The sequence below is a fragment of the Pteronotus mesoamericanus genome, unplaced genomic scaffold (assembly GCF_021234165.1).
Source record: "Pteronotus mesoamericanus isolate MK-2021 breed Mesoamerican mustached bat unplaced genomic scaffold, CSHL_Meso_final contig_20, whole genome shotgun sequence".
NCBI lineage: Eukaryota > Metazoa > Chordata > Mammalia > Chiroptera > Mormoopidae > Pteronotus > Pteronotus mesoamericanus.
The window spans coordinates 27,417,400-27,437,388 of NW_026555085.1; the positions used below are offsets into that span (position 1 = coordinate 27,417,400).

At 35.3% G+C, this 19,989-nt stretch overlaps 1 protein-coding gene across 4 annotated transcripts in view; it reads left to right on the top strand.

Annotated features, from left to right (window-relative positions):
* Window positions 1-19,989, top strand: part of PHF3 (PHD finger protein 3) — an 82,792-nt gene that overhangs the window by 51,619 nt on the left and 11,184 nt on the right. For all 4 annotated transcript variants that reach the window (XM_054569545.1, XM_054569546.1, XM_054569547.1 and 1 more), the window contains 7 exons: window positions 598-745; window positions 828-984; window positions 2,163-2,279; window positions 3,950-4,081; window positions 4,660-4,795; window positions 18,910-19,105; window positions 19,595-19,742. In XM_054569545.1, coding sequence (XP_054425520.1) covers window positions 598-745; window positions 828-984; window positions 2,163-2,279; window positions 3,950-4,081; window positions 4,660-4,795; window positions 18,910-19,105; window positions 19,595-19,742 — 1,034 coding nt within the window. The remainder of the gene's footprint in view (window positions 1-597; window positions 746-827; window positions 985-2,162; window positions 2,280-3,949; window positions 4,082-4,659; window positions 4,796-18,909; window positions 19,106-19,594; window positions 19,743-19,989) is intronic.

Consider the following 19,989-nt stretch of genomic DNA (forward strand, 5'->3'; position numbering starts at 1 on the left):
TAAAAAATTTGGGCAAAAGTGCACGTTATATACAGGAAAAATACAGTAGGTTTTTTTTACAGTCCTATTTTTATTTTTCTTTAATTTTTAATAGTTTATTTTTATTGTATTTTTTCCATTATCATTTATCCTCCTCATATACTCTTCCACCTCCACCCACTGCTAAATAGTTTTTTAAAGGTTAATTAATGTGTGTATGCAAAAAGTAACAAGCTCTAAAAACCATTATCTAAAATGGAAAAAAGGATATGTAGTTTTTTAACTTCAGGGCCCCGTTTTGGTCACTTAATTTCTAATTAAAGTTTATTGAAATAACTTTTTTAAAAATTGAGGTATAACTGACATGTAGCATTATATTAGTTTTAGGTGTATAGCATAATGATTTGATAGCTCTGTATACTATGAAATGATCACCTCAATAAGTGTAGTTAACATCTGTCTCCATGTATAGATTTAGAATGTCAAGAATATTTCAATGTGGAGTAGATAGAAATAAGTAGTGATTTTTAATGAGTCAATTGCGTTTATAAACTTACGTACTAAAAGAAAAAGTTTTTAAAAACAAATGTATTGTGTTTTAATACTTATTTAAATTAGGTGCTCAAGAGAAGCAAGAGATAAAGAAGAAGAAAACTGAAAAAGGAGTATCCAATGTGCATCCACCCACTGCTGCTACTGCCAAGCCTTCTGCAGATCAGATCAGACAAAGTGTCAGACATTCTCTCAAAGACATTCTTATGAAAAGGTAACACACGTTATTATTATAGAAGATTAAATTATATGTGCTTCACGTATTTGAAAAATAATTGAATTATTCTAATTTTAAGACTTACAGACTCAAATTTGAAGGTACCAGAGGAAAAGGCAGCAAAAGTTGCCACAAAAATTGAAAAAGAGCTTTTCTCTTTTTTTCGGGACACAGATGCTAAATATAAGAACAAATATAGAAGTTTGATGTTCAATCTGAAAGATCCTAAAAACAATGTAAGTGTTTTGTTCATGTTCATGGATATTTATGGTTCCAATTTTCCTGAATACATAGGGATTTGAGATTGTAATACAATAGATGTATAATTTATTTCTTGGAGTGAGACTTTGTAATTTTAATAGTCTTTTGCTACTGAATTCAGTTTTGCTTAGAGATGACTAATGTTATAGAATGAGTCTACTGAAATATAAATACTAAGTCTGTCTTTACCTGATTTATGTGAATTTTCTTTCTTTTATGTCCCTTGTATAATCCAGTTTGTTTAAAAATTCATATGCTTTCTTTAAAAACTATAAAGCTAAAATTGATAGTATTATATTAATACTTCTGATTTAAATCTGAAAATAGCTACATTCCTTAAATTGCCTTTAGATAAAAAACAAAGCTATTTTAAAGACATTTTTATTACACTGAACATGACTTTAGTTTTAAATATCTTTTAGTAGTGGAGTAAAACATTAATTGAAAACTTAATCTTTCCTGGGATTTCTTGTTTGTGACTTAAAGGGAATCTAAAAGCTGTGCATGTTTGTGAGGATGCAAACTCCTTGCATATTTATTGAAGTCTTACAAGGTTACTACATAGGTATTAGCAGTTTGTCAGTTTGTATAATTATATTTGCTATAGTATGTAATTTAGGTATTTTCTTGAAGTATTCTAAGAACTACTTAAGAGGATTCTACAGTGTATAATCTGCCATTATTGTCCAGGAGATCAGTTTCCTCAATAAGTGGATATTTCCTTTAGGTTTCTTTTTTGCAGTTGTTCTTCTCTCTGGAGTTCCCTCCAAGCCTGTTAGGATTTAAACATAGAAATCCTAAAAATATGAAAGACATCACATTAAATAAAGTTCATTTATGCATTTCCTTGTCTGTTATGACATGTCCTTGGGAAGGTGTAAAACAACTTTGGGATAGTTGTTGTAATGGCACCAGTGTACATGCTTGCCCATCATGTATTGATTTTTATATGAAATGTGTATTTTGCTACCTTAAATAGTAAGTTCTAGACTACAAGACTGCCACTATTCTTGTAGTAGGTAATATGTAAATCATAAAACATTTGTGAACCAGGTTTCAAAATTTCATCTTTATTTATTATAAGATTCTGTATAGCAGCTTTTCCTTGTTTTGAAAATGTTTTTCTCCTCTTCCCATTTTAAAATATTTCCAGATATTATTTAAAAAAGTACTGAAAGGAGAAGTAACCCCTGATCATCTTATAAGAATGAGTCCAGAAGAACTAGCTTCTAAGGAGTTAGCTGCTTGGAGACGAAGAGAAAACAGACATGTAAGATTATTTAGGAATATGTGTTTGACTATATTAAAACCTATATTTCTAGTTACTTTACTCCTTTAACTTTGTTTTTAAATTCTATCTTTTGTTTTTCCTGAGCTCTGCTGCTTTTTTTTTCCATTTTCTCAAGTTATCAGGTTACATAAATACTTTGTGTTTTGTTACGTAATTTGTAAATCAGAAGAATGGGAAAATGGGCACATCTTAATCACATCTGCAATTTTTAGAAGTTCAATTTGAAGATATGAACATTGGTAATTTGTAGAGCCAGATTAAGATGAAATGATCATTTTGCAGGTTTATGCTCCCCAATTCAAAGTTTAAAATGCCAAAACCTCTGCAAAATGTTTTTTCTGTAACAAATTTATTGATAAACTCTGACCTGAATTGTCACATCTTAATGTTTTTATTCACAGAAATGTTTTGTATTTAAGTAGTGCTGTCCCAAATGTAACTGGAATGTCATGTTAAATATATAATATGTGCACCATATTGCATTTTAAAACTAAAAAATTGTGGAAGTCATTGATGCCAGGAGTTTCCGTTGAAAGTTGTGAACTTGAAATACCTTTGAAGATTTAAGTGAATATGAGACTGGAGACTTGACAATGAGGTCGCCACATCACCCATTATTTTTATTACAATGGCCTCAGAATATTAGCCCTGTTACTTTATAGAAAATACTGGTTACTTTATAGTTATGATAACTCTAATGAGTTACCTGATTCTGTTCTCCAAAATACCTGCATCTTAGGTATTAAGCCTTCAAGTAGATCTGCCGAATCTAGTTTGAAGTGCCAGAGTCCTTGATTTGATATATTATACTTAATTCACATATTTCTTCACTTTTGCCCTGTGTAATTTCTCCTGAACTCTACCTTTGAAAATAGTGTCTCCTTTTGTTGCTCTCCATGTCCCAAATATGCACAACGCCTCTCTTCTTTGAAACTCTGGCTGCAAGTATCATCTGCATTGGAGACCAGCTTGTTTTATCTTTAGATCATGTACCTGATTTCTTTCTTTAAAGGAGACTTGGTACTTAACACAGGCGAGATAAATGACCAGACCCTTCTTTACCTTCCTTAAGCCATTCCATTCTTAGCTACCTTTTTCTAATTCTTGCTGCATGTAATTTAATTACTGTGTTTTATTGCTGAGCTTGTTCAGCTGTGAGTTATCATACAAATCACAAAGTATGCTCAGGAGACAACTGATAGGGGAGACTACCTGTTAATTTTTTGGTGTTTGAGTAAACTTCATACTGTTTGGGGGACGTTAACAAACTTCAAGTTAGGAATCTTAAGTGAAAGTTAGTTTTCATTTCCCTGAGGCAGTTGCTAAAATACTAAATTAGAAGGCAGATTTTAAATATGAACGTTATGTTTCATTACTTTACAAATTACATTGCACTTCAGTTGCCTCAAGTTTATGTACATGTGAGCTTCTCAAGGCTGAGGCATAGGAGGCATAGGTTCTGATTCTTATACCCCCAGCACTGAAAACTGTCTCTGGCATATGTAGGTATTCAGTATCCTTAGTTTGTTTGAGACACTATCTAAAGATTAAAAATCAGCTATGATGATGTTTTTATTTTAAAATAAGCTGATCATTATTTAAAACATATTTTTAATTTTGAAGTATTTCTTTAAAATGTTTCCTGTTAGACCATAGAGATGATTGAGAAAGAGCAGAGAGAAGTGGAAAGACGACCAATCACAAAAATAACTCATAAAGGTGAAATAGAAATTGAGAGTGATGCTCCAATGAAAGAACAGGATGCAGCCATGGAGATTCAGGTAAAGATAATAAAAATGTCGTGTTTTATAGTGCTTATAGCATGAAGATTCAGAAAAGGTTTATTTGCCTAATTTCTTAAAATAGAAAGAATTTTTAAAAATGCATATTTTAAAGTAGCCTTTTTTAAAGTTTAATGGTTTTCTGGGAGTGTTTAAAGTATCATTTCTCTGTATGTAGTGTACAGACTACAGACTATTTGCATCATGGGCATCTGTGAAGCACTTGTTAAAATGTATTCCTGGGGCCTCTGTGACTTAGCAAATTCCTTAGTAGGCCTTGAAACCTGCGAGTGCTTCTTAGGCTGTCTGTAGTTTGATAGCTGGTGCAGCCTCTTATTTTAAATGTTAGTGATGAAATACATAAAATCTTGTTAGTTGCATTGGAGAAGGAGGAATGTTTAAGTTTTGCTTTATCTTAAGTCAATATCTAAACATTCTTTTTTTTTAAATAGTGAAAAATAACCTATAAATAGAACAGTTTCATTTTGGAAAAATGTCAGTGTGAATTATAAGTTGATTTTAATCATTGAGGTCAAATTTAATCTGCCGAATCTAACTTTTATTCTGACTTCTTTTAGGAACATGCAGGTAATAAGTCATTAGAAAAGACCGAAGGATCTGAAAAACAAAAAGAAGAGATTGACTCCATGTCTAAAGATACCACTAGTCAACACAGACAACATCTTTTTGATCTTAACTGCAAAATTTGCATAGGTAAGTGGAAATTTTTCTATCTATAATGTTGCTTTCATTTGGAAAGGGGATAACTTGTATTTGTAGTTTAAGTAGGTTTTGTTTTCCCAGTATTGGTGGTAAAATACCCACCTATTTCCTTTGAAGAGTAGCACATTTTGTTTTTAATGACTATTCTTCAGGATTGACGTGTAATTTGGTATAATGTACTTACTATCTATTATCAATTCTGTTATATAAGATATGAACTTATTAACTCAGGGTCAAATGACTAAAATTTAAATATTATAATAGACATTAGAAATTGTGGGCAGTAGTGATGGTACTGTCATTTACTAAATGGAGAAGTGAAATAATACTCGTATTGTTATATATAACTAATGTCAAGTCATAAATTATCTTTTCTCTAGTATTCTTATCTTGGGTCACTCATTGTAAAAATACGTACCGAGTTCTTACTCCTTGCCAGGTACTTTGCTGGTGCAAGGAATATAGTGGTGAAAAAGTTAGATGTTATCCAGGCTTTAACAGAAACTGTAATCTAGGGGGAAGGACAGACAGGTGATAATTTGAGTTACAAAAGTACAGTTGTTAGAAATGTATTTAGATGACAGAAGGACCTAGCCTAGACACTGGGGTTGAGGGGAGGTTTGGCTGAGGAATTTACATTTAAACTGAGACACGAAGGTTGAGAACTATGCAGAGAGAAAAGGACCATTCTAGGTACTGGGATTGGCAGTGAGCTTGAACAAAATTCAAGGAAAGGCACATTATTTATTTGAAGAGATATTTAGAAATCAGATTTCATGGTATCTCATAGCCATTGCTTTTCTTTTTCTTTAAAAATTATTTTTATTTCTTAATTTTACTTTTAAGAAATATTTATTATTCCTTTTTGAGGCATAATTTTTTTAACTGCATTTTTTCCATTACCATTTATCCTTTTTATATCCTCTTCTGTCCCCAACTCCCTGCTCTGTCCCGCCCGAGTCACCTCACTGTTGTCCGTGTCCATGAGTCCTTTTTCCTTTTTGCTTGGTTTCTCCACCCTGCCCCCAGCAGAGCTGTCAGCATGCTGTCCATGAATTTGTCTATATTTTGCGTGTTAAGTTTGTTCATTAGATTCCACATATGAGTGAAATCATATGATATGGTACTTGACTTTCTCTGACTGGCTTATTTCACTTACCATGATGTTCTGCAGTTCCACCCATGCTGTAGCAAAGGGTAAAATTTTCTGGTCTTCTATAGCTGAATAGTAATACATTGTGTATGTGGACCATAGTTGTTTTATTTACTTACTACTGATGAACACTTGGGCTACTTCCAGATCTTGGCGATTGTAAACAGTGCTGCTATAAACAGGGGTGCTTATATTCTTTCGAATTAGTGTCTTGGGTTCCTTGACATAAATTCCCAGAAGTAGAATCTCTGGGTCATAAGGCAGTTCCATTTTTAGTTTTTTGAGGTAACTCCATACTGCTTCCACAGTGGCTGCCCCAATCTGTATTCCCACCGACGGTGCAAAATGGTCCCCCTGTTGCCACATCTTCACCAGCGCATGTTCTTTGTTGATTTATTGGTGATAGCCATTCTGACAGGTGTGAGATGATATCTTATTGTGGTTTTAATTTGCATTTGTCTCATGATCAGTGATGTTGAACATCTTTTCATATGTCTGTGGGCCATCTCATCTGTATGTCCTCTTTGGAGAAGTATCTGTTCAGGTCCTTTGCTCATTTTTAATTGGGTTTGTTATTTTGGTGTTGAGTTTGGTAAGTTCTTTATAAATTTTGGGTATTAACGCCTTATCAAATGTATCAGCAAATGTGTTCTCCCATTCGTGGATTGTCTTTTTATTTTGATGATGTTTTCCTTTGCTGTGCAGAAATTTTTTAGTTTGATGTAGTCTCATTTGTTCATTTTTTGTTTTGTTTCCTTTTTTTGGGGAGATGTATCTGATAAAATAGTGTTACAAGCAGTGTCTGAAATTTTGCTGCCTATATTTTCTTCCAGGATTTTTATGGTTTCAGGTCTAACATTTAAGTCTTTAATCCATTTTGAATTTATTCTTGTATGTGGTGTAAGAAGGTGGTCTGATTTCATTTTTCGGCATATAGCTGTCCAATTTTCCCAACACCATTTATTGAATAAACTATAGACCATTGTATGTGTTTGCTTCCTCTGTCAAATATTAATTGACTATAAAGTTGTGGGTTTATTTCTGTGCCCATATTTCTTTCCCATTGCTCTATATGTCTGTTTTTATGCCAGTACCATGCTATTTTGCTTGCTATAGCCTTACAGTATACTTTGATACTGGGTAGCATGATTCCTCCAACTTTGTTTTTCTTAGGATTGCTGTTGTTATGTGGGGCCTTTTGTAGTTCCATATACATTTTTAAAATATTTGTTTTAGTTCTGTGAAATATGTCATTGGAATCGATATGAATTGTATTGAATATATACTATAGATTGCTTTGGGTAGTATGGACATTTTAAGGATATTAATTCTTCCTATCCATGAACATGGTATGTGCTTCCACTTACTTGTATTTTCTTCAATTTCTTTCTTCAGTGTCTTTTTTTAAAAAAGATTTTATTTATTATTTATTTTTAGACAGAGGGGAAGGAAGGGAGAAAGAGAGGGAGAGAAACATCAGTGTGTGGTTGCCTGTTGCGTGCCCCTACTGGGGATCTGGCCTACAACCCAGGCATGTGCCCTGACTGGGAATTGAACCAACAACCCTTTGGTTCGCAGGCCGGCACTCAATTCACTGAGCCATACCAGCCAGGGCTCTTCAGTGTCTTATAGTTTTCTGAGTACAGAACTTTTACATCCTTGGTTAGGTTTATTCCTAGGTATTTATTCTTTTTGAAACAGTTGTGAATTGGATTGTCTTCTTAATTTCCCTTTGTTAATTTGATACTGGCATATAAAAATGCCAGTGATTTCCGGATATTAATTTTGTATCCTGCTACTCAGCTGAATTCATTTAGTAGTTCTAGTAGTTTCTTGGTGGAATGTTTGGGGCTCTCTATGTACAGTATCATGTCATCTGCAAATAAGACAGTTTTACTTCTTCCTTTCCAATTTGTACACCTTTTATTTCTTCTTGTCTGATTGCTATGGCTATGACTTGCAGTACTACATTAAATAAGAGAGGTGAAAGTGGACATTCCTGTCTTGTTCCTGATCTTAAGGGGAACACTTGTAGTTTTTTCCTATTGAGTATGATGCTGGCAGTGAGAATGTCATGTGTGACCTTTTTTACGTTTACGTATGTTTCCTCTATTCCCACTTTGCTGAGAGTTTTTATCATAAATGCATGCTAGATTTTATGAAATTCTTTTTCTGCATCTATTAGTATAATCATGTGTTTTTTTAGCCTCATTTGTTTATGTGGTGACTCACGTTTATTAATTTGCGAATGTTGCACCAAACTTGCATTTGCAGAATAAATCCCACTTGGTCATGGTATATGATCTTTTTGATGCATTGCTGAATTGGGTTTGCTAATAATTTGTTGAGGATTTTAGCATCTATGTTCATCAGGGATATTGGCCTATAATTTTCTTTTTTTGTAGTGTCTTTTGGAATTAGGATAATGTTGGTCTTGTAAATGAACTTGGGAGTCTTTCTTCCTCTTGAATTTTTTGGAATATTTTGAAAAAGAGAGGTGTTAGTTCTTCTAGGAATGTTTGGTACAACTCACCTTTGCAGCCTTCTGGTCCAGGACTTTTGTTTGTTGGGAGTAATTTCTTTACTGCTTCAGTTTCTCTAGGTGTAATCTGTCTATTCAGATTCTCTGATTCTTCCTGATTTAGTTTTGGAAGACTGTATGTTTCTAGGTATTTATCCACTTCATCTAGGTTGTCCATTTTGTTGGCATTTAGTTGTTTGTAATATTTTTGTACAATCCTTTTTTTCTTTTTTTTGGATGTCACTTGTTACTTCTCCTTTTGTGTCTGATTTTCTTTATTTGGGTCTACTATCTTTTTTTTTTCCTTGATAAGTCTGGTTAAAGAACCAGCTCATGGATTTATTGGTCTTTTGTATTATTTTTATAGACTTACTTTGTTTATTTCTGCTCTGATCTTTATTTTCCTTTTTCTGAGCTTTGTTCGTTCTTTATCAAGTTCCTTTAAATGTAAAGTTAGATTATTTGAGCTTTTCCTTGTTACTTGAAATAGACCTGTAGTGCTATGAGTTTCTGTTTTTGATGGGCTTGTTTTCCCTGTATGCCACAGATTTTGGGTTGTAGTGTTCTCATTTTTATTTGTTTCAAGGTATTTTTTTATTTCTTTCTTGATCTCTTTGTTGATCCATTCATTGTTTAGTAGCATGTTATTTAGCTTACATATCTTCGTGTATTTTTCAGTTTTCTTCCTGTGATTGATTACTAGTTTTTTAGGATTATGGTCAGAAAAGATGCTTAGTATGATTTTGGTCTTCTCAAATTTATTGAGACTTGTTTATGTCCTAACATGTGGTTTATCCTAGAAAACGTTCTATGTGCACTTGAACAGAATGTATATTTTGTTACTTTGGGATGGAATACCCTGAAGATATCAGTTTACTCCATTTAATCTTGTGTGTAATTTAAGGCTGCTGTCCCCTTGTTGATTTTCTGTCCAGAAGATCTATCCATTGATGTCAGTGGGGTGTCAAAATCTCCTACTCTGACTGTATTTCTGCCAGTATCCCTTTATGTCCATCAAGTTTGGCTTTACATGTGTGTGTGCTCCTGTGTTTGGTACATGAATGTTTACTAGGTTTATAGTCTGTTGTTGCATTATTTCCTTACCATTATGTATTGTCCTTTTTCTCTGACTATAGCCTTGGTTTAAAAGCCTATTTTGTGGGATAGAAGTACTGCTACCCCAGGTTGTTTTTTCTTTTGACTTGCATGAAATATCTTTTTTCCATCTCTTTACTTTTGGTCTGTGTGTATCTTTAGTTCTGAGGTGGGTCTCTTGAAGACAGTATATGGATGGGTCTTGTTTTCTTATCCATTCAGCTACCCTCTGTCTTTTGGTTGGAGCATTTAAACCATTTACATTTAAAGTGAATATTCATAGATTTGTACTTATGACCATTTTATTTGTTAACCATTTTCCTCTCTTTTTCTTCTTCTTAAAGCAAGCCCTTTAACGTTGGTTGCAACACCGATGTAGTGGTAACAAACTCCTTTAGCTTTTTCTTGTGTGGGAAGCTCTTTATTTTGCCTTCAATTTTAAATGATAACCTAGCTGGGTAATGTAACCTTGGTTGTAGGTCCTGCTTTTCAACACATTGAATATTTCATGCCACTTCCTTGTGTCATGAAGTGTTTCTGTTGAGAAATCCAATTTCAGGAACTCTTTTGTAGGTAACTAACTGCTTTTCTCTGTGGCTTTTAAGATTCTCACCTTGACTTTAAGTTTTGCCATCTAATTATGATATGTCCTCTTGTGGTCCTATGGGGTCCTTTCTCTCCTGTGCTTGCTCTCACAGTGTGCTTTTTCCTTTGATGTGTTACCGGAGGTTTTCAGTTATTATTTCTTCGAATAGGTTCTTGATCCCTGGTTTCCTCTCTTCTTTCGTTATTCCCATGATGCAGATGATGTTATGCTTCATGGTGTTTGAAAGGTCCCTTAAACTCTCCTCATTATTTTAAATTCTTCTTTGTCTTTGCTGCTCTGCTACGGTGATTTTTTTTCTACCTCATCTTCCAAATAGCTGATTAGATTCTCTGCTTCATCTGACCTGTTTATTCTTTCCAGTATATTATTTATTTCAGATACTGCATTCTTTATTTCTGATTGGTCCTTTTTTTATGGTTTCTATGTCTTTGTTTATGCTTTTTCTGAGCATCTTTATAATCATTACTTTAAACTCTGTATCTGATAAATTGCTTGTCTTTATCTCATTTAGCTCTTCTGGACAATTCTCTTGTTCTTTCATTTGGTGAGTGTTTCTTTGTCTTCCCATTTTAGTTGCCTCTTTGTGTTTGTTTCTATATATTAGGTAGCTCTGCAGACTCTGGTGCAGATATGTGTCAGATGCTCCCTGTGACTGACTTTGGGCAACCTGTTTGGAGCTATCAGCAATCCACAGTGCGTAGCTCCTTCTGCTGGGCCTGAGGGTGTGCAGAAAGATCCCAGCTGCACACCAAAATCTGGCTTTTACCCACACCTGGTTTGGGGGAGGGTCAGCAAAAGTCTCAAGCTCCTAGAGATCTGCCTTTGCTTGCAATCTTTCTCTTACGCTTAATTACTGAAATTGCCTCCCCCTGTACTTCTCAGTAGCCTGGTGGCTTAATCTCAATGGGGTGGGGCAAGAGGGATTCCTGAAAGTGGGGCTATTCCTTCTTCTAAGGCTGATGCCACAATGGAGGGGGGTGCTCTGCTGGCGAAAGATGGCTTCTGCAGTGGGGGGAATAATTGAGCAAAGGATCCTGGCAGCTGACCCTTCAGCTATCCCCTAGATCCACCAGCCCCAGAATCTCCTCACTTGTCTCTAATCTGTCCTGCCTTCCTCTGCTGGAGCCCAGGGCAAGTGGCTGCAAATAAAATTTTGTATATTGGCCCTTTAAGAGGTGCTCTGCATCTCTAGCTGTCCATTTCTGTCAGACAGAAATCCTTCTGCTTTTCAAAGCTAGATTTTATTTGCATTCCTTTCCTTGTTCTGGTGCTCTATCCTGGGTAGCCCAGTTTGGGGTTTAGAGCCCACACTTCTCACAGGGAACACCATGGCTGCTTGAAGTACCTCTCTGCACATCAGCTGCAGCCCGTGCCTCTTTCACACTTCATACCCATCTCATTTTGGTGAAGTGGTTTCTTCGTCTCTCTTCGGTTATAAGGCTTCTCTCTAGCTAGTGTTCAGTTGGTTATTTGGTATGATTTTTCTACAATTCAGTTATAATTCCATTTTTGTCCTGGGAGGTTAGTGTAGTTTCCACCTACCCTGCCACCATATTGGATCTCCAATGCATAACTTTTAAATAGGGTGGTCAGGGAAGGCATCACTGAGGAGTTTCTCTATTTATTAATTTGAGAGAGAAACATTGATTTCTTGCTCCACCCATCTGGGAATTCATTGGTTGATTCTTGTATGTACCCTAACTGGTGATCAGAACTGCAGCCTTGGCTTTTGGGGTGACACTTCAATGAACTGAGCTACACAGCCAGGTCTATAGCCATTGCTTTTTAAACTGTGATTTAGTAGTAGAAATAAAATCTACTCAGTGACTTGCATCTTAAGGAAAAACAACAGAATAGTAAATATCATGGTGAATTGCACTTAAAAAGATAAGTTTTTTTTGAAACTTTAGTTCCAATTATTTATAACAAAAAAATACACACATACATACATATATGCACAGACATATCTATAATGTATATGCACATGTACACACACAGTCCTGTAAGTAAGAAATGGGTCATAATATGAAACACTTTAGAGATCATGATCAAAAGTGCTGAAAATCTGCTTATGCAGGCTATAAAGATTTTGGTCTTTTTATTTTTTTATTTTTTATTTTTCTATTACAGTTGTCCCAAATTTCTCCCATTGCTCTCTCCTGCCCCTCCTATTCCTCTACTCAATCCCCAACCTGTTTTGTTGCCCATTGGCACATTTATACATGTTCCTAGTCTAGACACTTCCCCTTCTCCCTCTGCCCCCGACCCCCTACCCCCCATCACTGTCAGTTTGTTCATTGTTTCCATGCCTCTGGTTCTATTTTGCTCCTTTGTTTTGTTCATTAGTTTCCTCTTATAGGTGAGATCATATGGTGTTTGTCTTTGCCACCTGGTTTATTTCACTTAGAATTATACTCTCCAGTTGCACCCATGCTGTTGCGAAAGGTAGGAGTTCCTTCTCTCTTTCTGCTGCATAGTATTCCATTGTATAAATGTACCACAGTTTTTTGATCCACTCATTTACTGATGGGCACTTAGGCTGTTTACAGCACTTAGCTATTGTAAATAACGCTGCTATGAACATAGGGGTGCATAGGTGTTTTTGAATTGGTGTTTCAGGATTCTTAGGGTATAATCCCAGCAGTGGAGTCTCTTGGTAAAAAGGCTGTTCTTCTTTAATTTTTTTGAGGAAATTCCATACTGTTTTTCACAGTGGCTGCACCAGTCTGCATCCTCACCAACAGTGCTCTAGGGTTCCCTTTTCTCCATAACCTTACCAGCATTTGTTGTTTGTTGATTTGTCAATGGTGGCTATTCTAACCAGTGAGAGGTGGTATCTCATTGTGGTTTTAATTTGCATCTCTGATGGCTAGTGATGTTGAGCATCCTTTCATATGCCTATGGGCCCTCTGTATGTCCTCCTTGGAGAAGTGGCTGTTGAGGTCCTTTGCCTATTTTGTAATTGGATTGTCTGTCTTCTTGGTGTTGAGTTTTATGAGTTGTTTATATATTTTGGAGATCAAACCCTTGTCCAAGGTCTCATTGACAATATGTTTTCCCATACAGTTGATTCCTTTTTCATTTTGATGATGTTTTCTTTAGTCATGCTGAAGCTTTTTCTTTTGATGTAGTTCCATTTGTTTATTTTTTTCTTTTATTTCCCTTGACCTAGATGCTATATTGGCAGAAATATTTGTGGGATATCTGAAATTTTACTGCCTATATTTTCCTCTAGAACATTTATGCTGTCATGGTTTATGTTTAAGATTTCTATCCATTTTGAGTTTATTCTAGTGTATGGTGTTAAATTGGTGGTCTAGTATCAGTTTTTTGCATGTACCATTCCAATTCTCCCAACACAATTTTTGAAGAGTCTATTTTTACTCCATTTTATGCTTATGCCCCCTTTGTCAACTATTAATTTACCATAGAGACATGGGTTTCTTTCTGGGCTCTGTATTCTGTTCCATTGATCCATGGGTCTGTTCTTATGCTAGTACCATATTGTTTTGATTACAGTGGCCTTATAATATAGTTTGATATCAGGTATTGTGATCCCTCCTACTTTGTTCTTCTTTCTCAAGATTGCTGAGGCTATTCAGGGTTGTTTTTGATTCCATATAAATTTTTGAAATATTTGTTCTAAGTCTGTGAAATATATCATTGGTATTTTTATAGGGATTGCATTGAATCTATAGATTACTTTGGGTAATACGGATGTTTTAATGATGTTAATTCTTCCAGTCCATGGGCACGGTATATGCTTCCCTTTGTTTGTATGTTCCATAATTTCTTTCTTCAATGTTCTGTAGTTTTCTGAGTATAGGTCTTTTATCTCCTTGGTTAAGTTTATTACTAGGTACTTTATTTTTCTTGTTGCTATAATAAATGGGATTTGTTTCCTAGTTTCTCTTTCTGATATTTCATTATTGGTGTATAAATATGCTTTCAATTTCTTAATAGTGACTTTATGTCCTGCTCTTTTGCCAAATTATCTTATTAGGTTGAGTAGTATTTTGGTGGAGCCTGTAGGGTTTCCTGTGTACACTATCAGGTCGTCTGCAAATAGTGACAGTTTTACTTCTTCCTTTCCAATTTGATGCCTTTTATTTCTTTTTCTTGTCTGATCACTGTGGCTAGAACTTTAGACACTACATTGAATAGAAGTGGTGAAAGTGGATACCCTTGTCTTGTTCCTGATCTTAGGGGGAAAGCTTTTAGTTTTTGCTTGTTGAGTATGATGTTGGCTGTAGGTTTCTCATATATGGCCTTTATTATGCTGAAGTGTTCTCCCTTTACTCCCACTTTGCCGAGGGTTTTGTATCATGAATGAATGCGGAACTTTATCATAATGCTTTTTCAGCATCTATTGATATGATCATGTGGTTTCTGTCTTTCATTTTTTTAATGTGGTGTGTTATGTTTATTGATGTGAATGTTATACCATCCTTTCATCCCTGGGATGAGTCCCACTTTGAATTTATCTTGATTGGGACCCTCTGTGCTCCCAGGACTTATATAACTTTTTCTCTCATCAAGTTAGGAAAGTTTTCTGTCATTACTTTTTCAAACAGGTTTTCTAATCCTTGCTTCTCCTCTTCTTCCTCCGGTATTCCTATGATATGGACATTATTACGTTTCATGTTGTCCTGCAGCTCCCTTAAACCCTCTTCATTCCTTTTTGTCTTTTTCCATTTTGTTGCTCTGTCTGGGAATTTTTTTTCCTACTTTGTCCTCCAGCTCACTGATTTGATCCTCTGCGTAATCTAGCCTGCTGTGAATTCCTTCTCCTCTGTTCTTTGTTTCAGATATTGTATTCATTTCTTCCTAGCTCTTACTGATACTTTTTGCATCCTTTTTCATGCTAGTGTAATTTGCAATACATTCTTTGTAACTTCCCTAGGGTCCTTTGTAGTTCTTACCAAGCTCATTGAGCATCCTTATAACCATTATTTCAAGCACAATATCTGATAGTTTGCTTGCCTCAAGTTCACTTACCGAGATTCCTCCTTTCCTTTAAGTTGGGGGTGGTTTCTTTGTTTCCCTAGGGGCTCTTCTTGTTTGTTTCTGCTTCCTAGATTGATCTGCCTTGACTCTCTGTCTTTGTGGTATGATTTCTATGGTAGGAAACTTGTGGCATTCAGTGGTGCTGTCTCCTTGATCTCTTGAACTTGATGCTCTTGGTCTGTCCTTAATGTTGTTTATGTGGGCTCTCTGGTTGTAATTGGGTTTTGGTTGTTGGGTTGTTCTTTGGTGGATCCTTTCCTCAGGTTGGCTGACTGAGAGTCACTCCTTCCACCATGCCTTGTATGCGGTTGTATAGGTGCTGACAGAACAAAACCAAACAGCCTAGGAAACAAACCCACACCTGCAAAATTAACCCTCACAAACAATCACAGTATCAGTAGCTAAGGAGCCAGTGTTACTGTATTTTGCTGTGTATAATACACACCAACATTTTTGGTATAAACTTTCGGGAAAAAAATCTTTAATATTTTAATTCAATATTTTATTTATTCACATTTAGAAACCAATTTTCATTTTCCTGGATATTAGTTTGCATAAGGGTATCATTGTTTTCTAGAGGTACACTTTTAATGCATAAGCATAAATAAAATAATTAAAAACATTTCTATAGATACAAAGTTAGTACTATTCATGTATAATATTCATCCTTATTTTTCCCCTCTATAATTTGGGCAAAGAAAGTGTGCATTATACATGGTAAAATATGGTAATAAAGGTATAAAGAGATTAAGACTATCATAAGAAAGAAAAAACAAATATGAGATGACTAAAAGAAAAATTATTTTGAAAGTGTAGAGGAAAGAGCAATGATAAGAGTAGGAAATAAGAACAAGGTGAAGAGAGAAAGAAAAATTTACCTCATAAATAAAAAAGGGCGGGAAGAAAGTGGAATGGAGTAAGAGAAAGGCAGTGTGTAGTACTTGGATTAAACAGAAATTAAAAAACTTTTTTTAAAAAGGTAGAGAAGAAAGAAAAATAGGAACCAAATTGGATAAGAAGATCCATCACAGCACTGTCAACAACGAGCAAAGATTAATATAGGTGGAAGGGAATAAGAGGGAAAACAGAAAGAAGGAAATCTTAAGAGATGTCTAAAGGAAAGAGAAGTGATTTTGATATGATAGAGGAAGAAGGACTACTAAAAGTGAGAAATGAAAACCAGGCTAAGACAGGGAAAAATTAAAATTTAAAATGAAAAAGAGAAAGGGCAGGAGGAAGGCAAAATGGAATAGGAGAGGGGGAGTGGTAAAATTTGATATTTGAAATATAATAGTGAAGATCTAGAAATAAAATTGGAGAGGTGCAACAACCACCACGTTACCCACAGCCGATGAGCAAAAATTGATAAAGGTGCAGAGAGGACAAATATTTTAAGAATGGGAAAAAGAATGTGAAATGACTGATGACAGAAAAATGATTTTGAGAGGCTAGAGGGGGAAGAAATAGTAAAAAGTGTGGAATGGAAACAAGTGGTAGCAAGAGAGAAAATATAATTTAAAATGAAAATAAGAGGAAAGAAGAGGTAAAATGGAGTAAGAGAAGGGAGGAGCAAAATATGAGATTTGAAATAAACTATAATGTAAAATTTAGTGACTTAATATGCACAAACTTGAAGGACAAGAAATGAATGTTAACAAGCTGCGCAGGAGAGAAAATAATGTAAATCACGAAGAACATGGTGGAATTCGTTTCTCTGCTTTCTCTTTCTGAATTGGCCCTTGGTTTTGTCAAATGTGTCCCAGTCTGGCCTTAGTAGGCATCCTGTTCGAGACTAAGAGTGATCCACAGTCTGTGGCAGTCTTCTTCCATTGTTAATCTAGTCACGCTGCACTCAGCAGACAGGCTTAAGCACTATAGGTTGGGGCAGAGTAACTCCTGGGGATGGGGCTATCACCTCCCCTCAGGCTGATGCCACTCAGGAGACTACTCTGCCTGAGCAAGATGGCTTCTGCAGTATCGATGATGACTCAACACAGGGATCCTAGCAGCTGCTCCCTTAGTTCTCTTCCCAAAGCCTCTGTCCCCAGACCCTCCTCCAACATCACTAGTCCACTCTGTTCCCCCTTTGCTGGAGCTCAGGGTAAGGGGCTGCAAACAAAATTATGTGCGTTCCCTCTTTAGAAGGCTCTGTGTGACTCCAGCCACCTCTTCCTGGCAGAGAGAAACAGCTGGATGTTTTTTGGGTGTCTTTCCTGGCTCTCGTGCTATAGGCATGGGAGCCCTGCTTGGAATTTAGATCCCACACTTCTCAGGGGGAATCCCCACCCCCAGCCACTGAATTTCTCTCTGGCACTTCAGCTCCCACCTCTGGGACCCAGCTAGCCCTCTTGAGTCTCCTCTGCACTCCCTACCAGTTACATGGTGGTGAAGAGGTTTCTTCCATCTGTCAGTGGTTATAAGGCTCCAGCTGTTGTTCCATTGGTTTTTCCAGATGATTTCTCTACAATTTAGTTGTAATTCCAGATTGGTCCTGGAGATATTTTATGAAGATATCTCTAAATTTGTGTGGAGATTACAGTGGAGGAAGTCAACAGAGAAGGGATGGAGAATAGATATGAAGTCTTCACACAGTCCAAATGGGAGATGAGATTTTAATTAGAGTGGTAGCATTGGAGATGGAAATAAGTAGGGGTTTTGAGATAATTAAGTTAGTAATCATGACAGATGTTGGAGGCTGACTGGAGTTAGGGCCTAAGAAATGACAATGTGTTAAGGAAGAGTTTATGTTTATATTCAGTTAATTGGTAAAGGTGGAGGATCACAAGTTCTTTAAAACTCTATAAAGATGTAGCTCTCGATTTTTGTATTTTTACTGTAATATGCAGTAGTTGATACACTGCTCTTCATCATTGTACTAGAAATTAGATGAAATGTATTAAAAGTTATGTAATTTTCCTATAATAAAAATCATACCTCAAAATTTAAGTGTATTCACATTATTTTGCAGTTTGTACAATGATGAAGACTTAAAGGGCAGACATTGTTTTCCCTAAAAAAAGCTAACCCTGGTTTAATAGTATTTTTAAGTACACCCATTTAGTTGTTTTATCTGGGGAAAATCTTAAAAATTACTCATAGTTATTTCTATTAATTTTAATCATTTTCATGGCAATAGTTCGGTAAATTTAATGGCAGCACACAAAAACATTGATTAAGTGCTACCAGATGTGACTTTTCAGAATGTTTTAGTGAGCTTTTTCTTTCTTGATGCAATAACATAAAATTAATGTCACTTTCTAAACTTTACTAATTTTCTTTTTTGTTTAATAATTAAGTAGCATTGCACTATGCCTGTATGCCTATAGATCCATATGCCTGTATGAACTGCTATATGTAACACAAAGTAGGGTACGGATTTGTTTTAACACAGCTCTTCAAGTTCTTACGACTGTTGGAATTTGGGTTAGTTTAGTTTTTAAAAATTTGCTAGCGAATTAGGAAACCTGATTTTTAGGTTCTAGTTGTATTTCCATTTCAGCTTGCCTGAGCAGCTTAACATTCTATTTTCCTAATTTTTCACATCAGAGAGGTGTAATATAAGTTGGTTTGAGAAATGATAATAGTTAAAAATTACTCCGGGAAATGTATGGTTATGCAATAATTCATTCAGAGAAATTGAATAACTTTAGAAGTAAAAGTGAACGAAGTTACAGAAATTTCATTTTACACATATAGCTTATTTTGGTGTGTTCTGGCTTTAGGGCGAATGGCACCACCTGTAGATGATCTTTCTCCGAAAAAGGTGAAAGTTGTTGTTGGAGTATCTCGTAAACATTCAGACAATGAAGCAGAAAGTATAGCAGATGCGTTGTCTTCAACCTCGAATATTTTGGCTTCTGAATTCTTTGAGGAAGAGAAACAGGAGTCTCCAAAGTCTACATTCTCTCCTGCTCCACGGTAATTTTCGCTTAGTCATAATTTCTATAATAATCATTATAAATATTTGCCAACTTGTACTTTGAGGCTTTCCAAAACATAAAAGTAACATTTCTTTAGGAACCTTTATTTTTGAAAGTAACTTTATGTCTCTGTGCTCTAAACTACTTGAGATAAAAGAACAAGACTGGGAAAATTAATTTAGAGATTTGAATATGTGGGGACTTGACTATAAAACTCGCTTTAATTATGCTTGTCCCCAAAGGCAGAAGAAAGGTCATTAAAGAAAAATTGTTTTCACTTCTGGACATGAGTCGGCCTAAGCAAACGACTATGGATGACATTGTAAAACAGGACTATATAAATATGTGTATAATTTTATAAAGTGAAAATAGAAACTCTTTAATCTTCTTGACCTGCTAAAATAGGAATAATTGATGACTAATTAGAAAATGCATTTATTCATGAGCATATCTTTAGGCTGAGAACTTTTTAATGTCATTTTTTTAGTCCAGAGATGCCTGGAACTGTTGAAGTTGAGTCTACGTTCCTAGCTCGATTGAACTTCATCTGGAAAGGTTTTATCAACATGCCTTCTGTGGCAAAATTTGTTACCAAAGCCTACCCAGTGTCTGGTTCCCCTGAGTACCTGACAGAGGTAACTGAACTTCTTCATTCTTTTCTGCCTTTCTTGACATGTTTCTGAAAGCAGTAGGTAAGGAAACAGCATAATAAAATAATAAAAATATTAACTAGTAATAATGATATTTTATTTTCATTCATAATAAAAATATTTATTGACAGTGTTACTTAAACCATTCAATTAATTGACTTATGAGTTCCTGAATGCAATTTTAGAACTATAGAAAACTGCTCTGAAAGTGTTAAAACCACATGTTAGATAT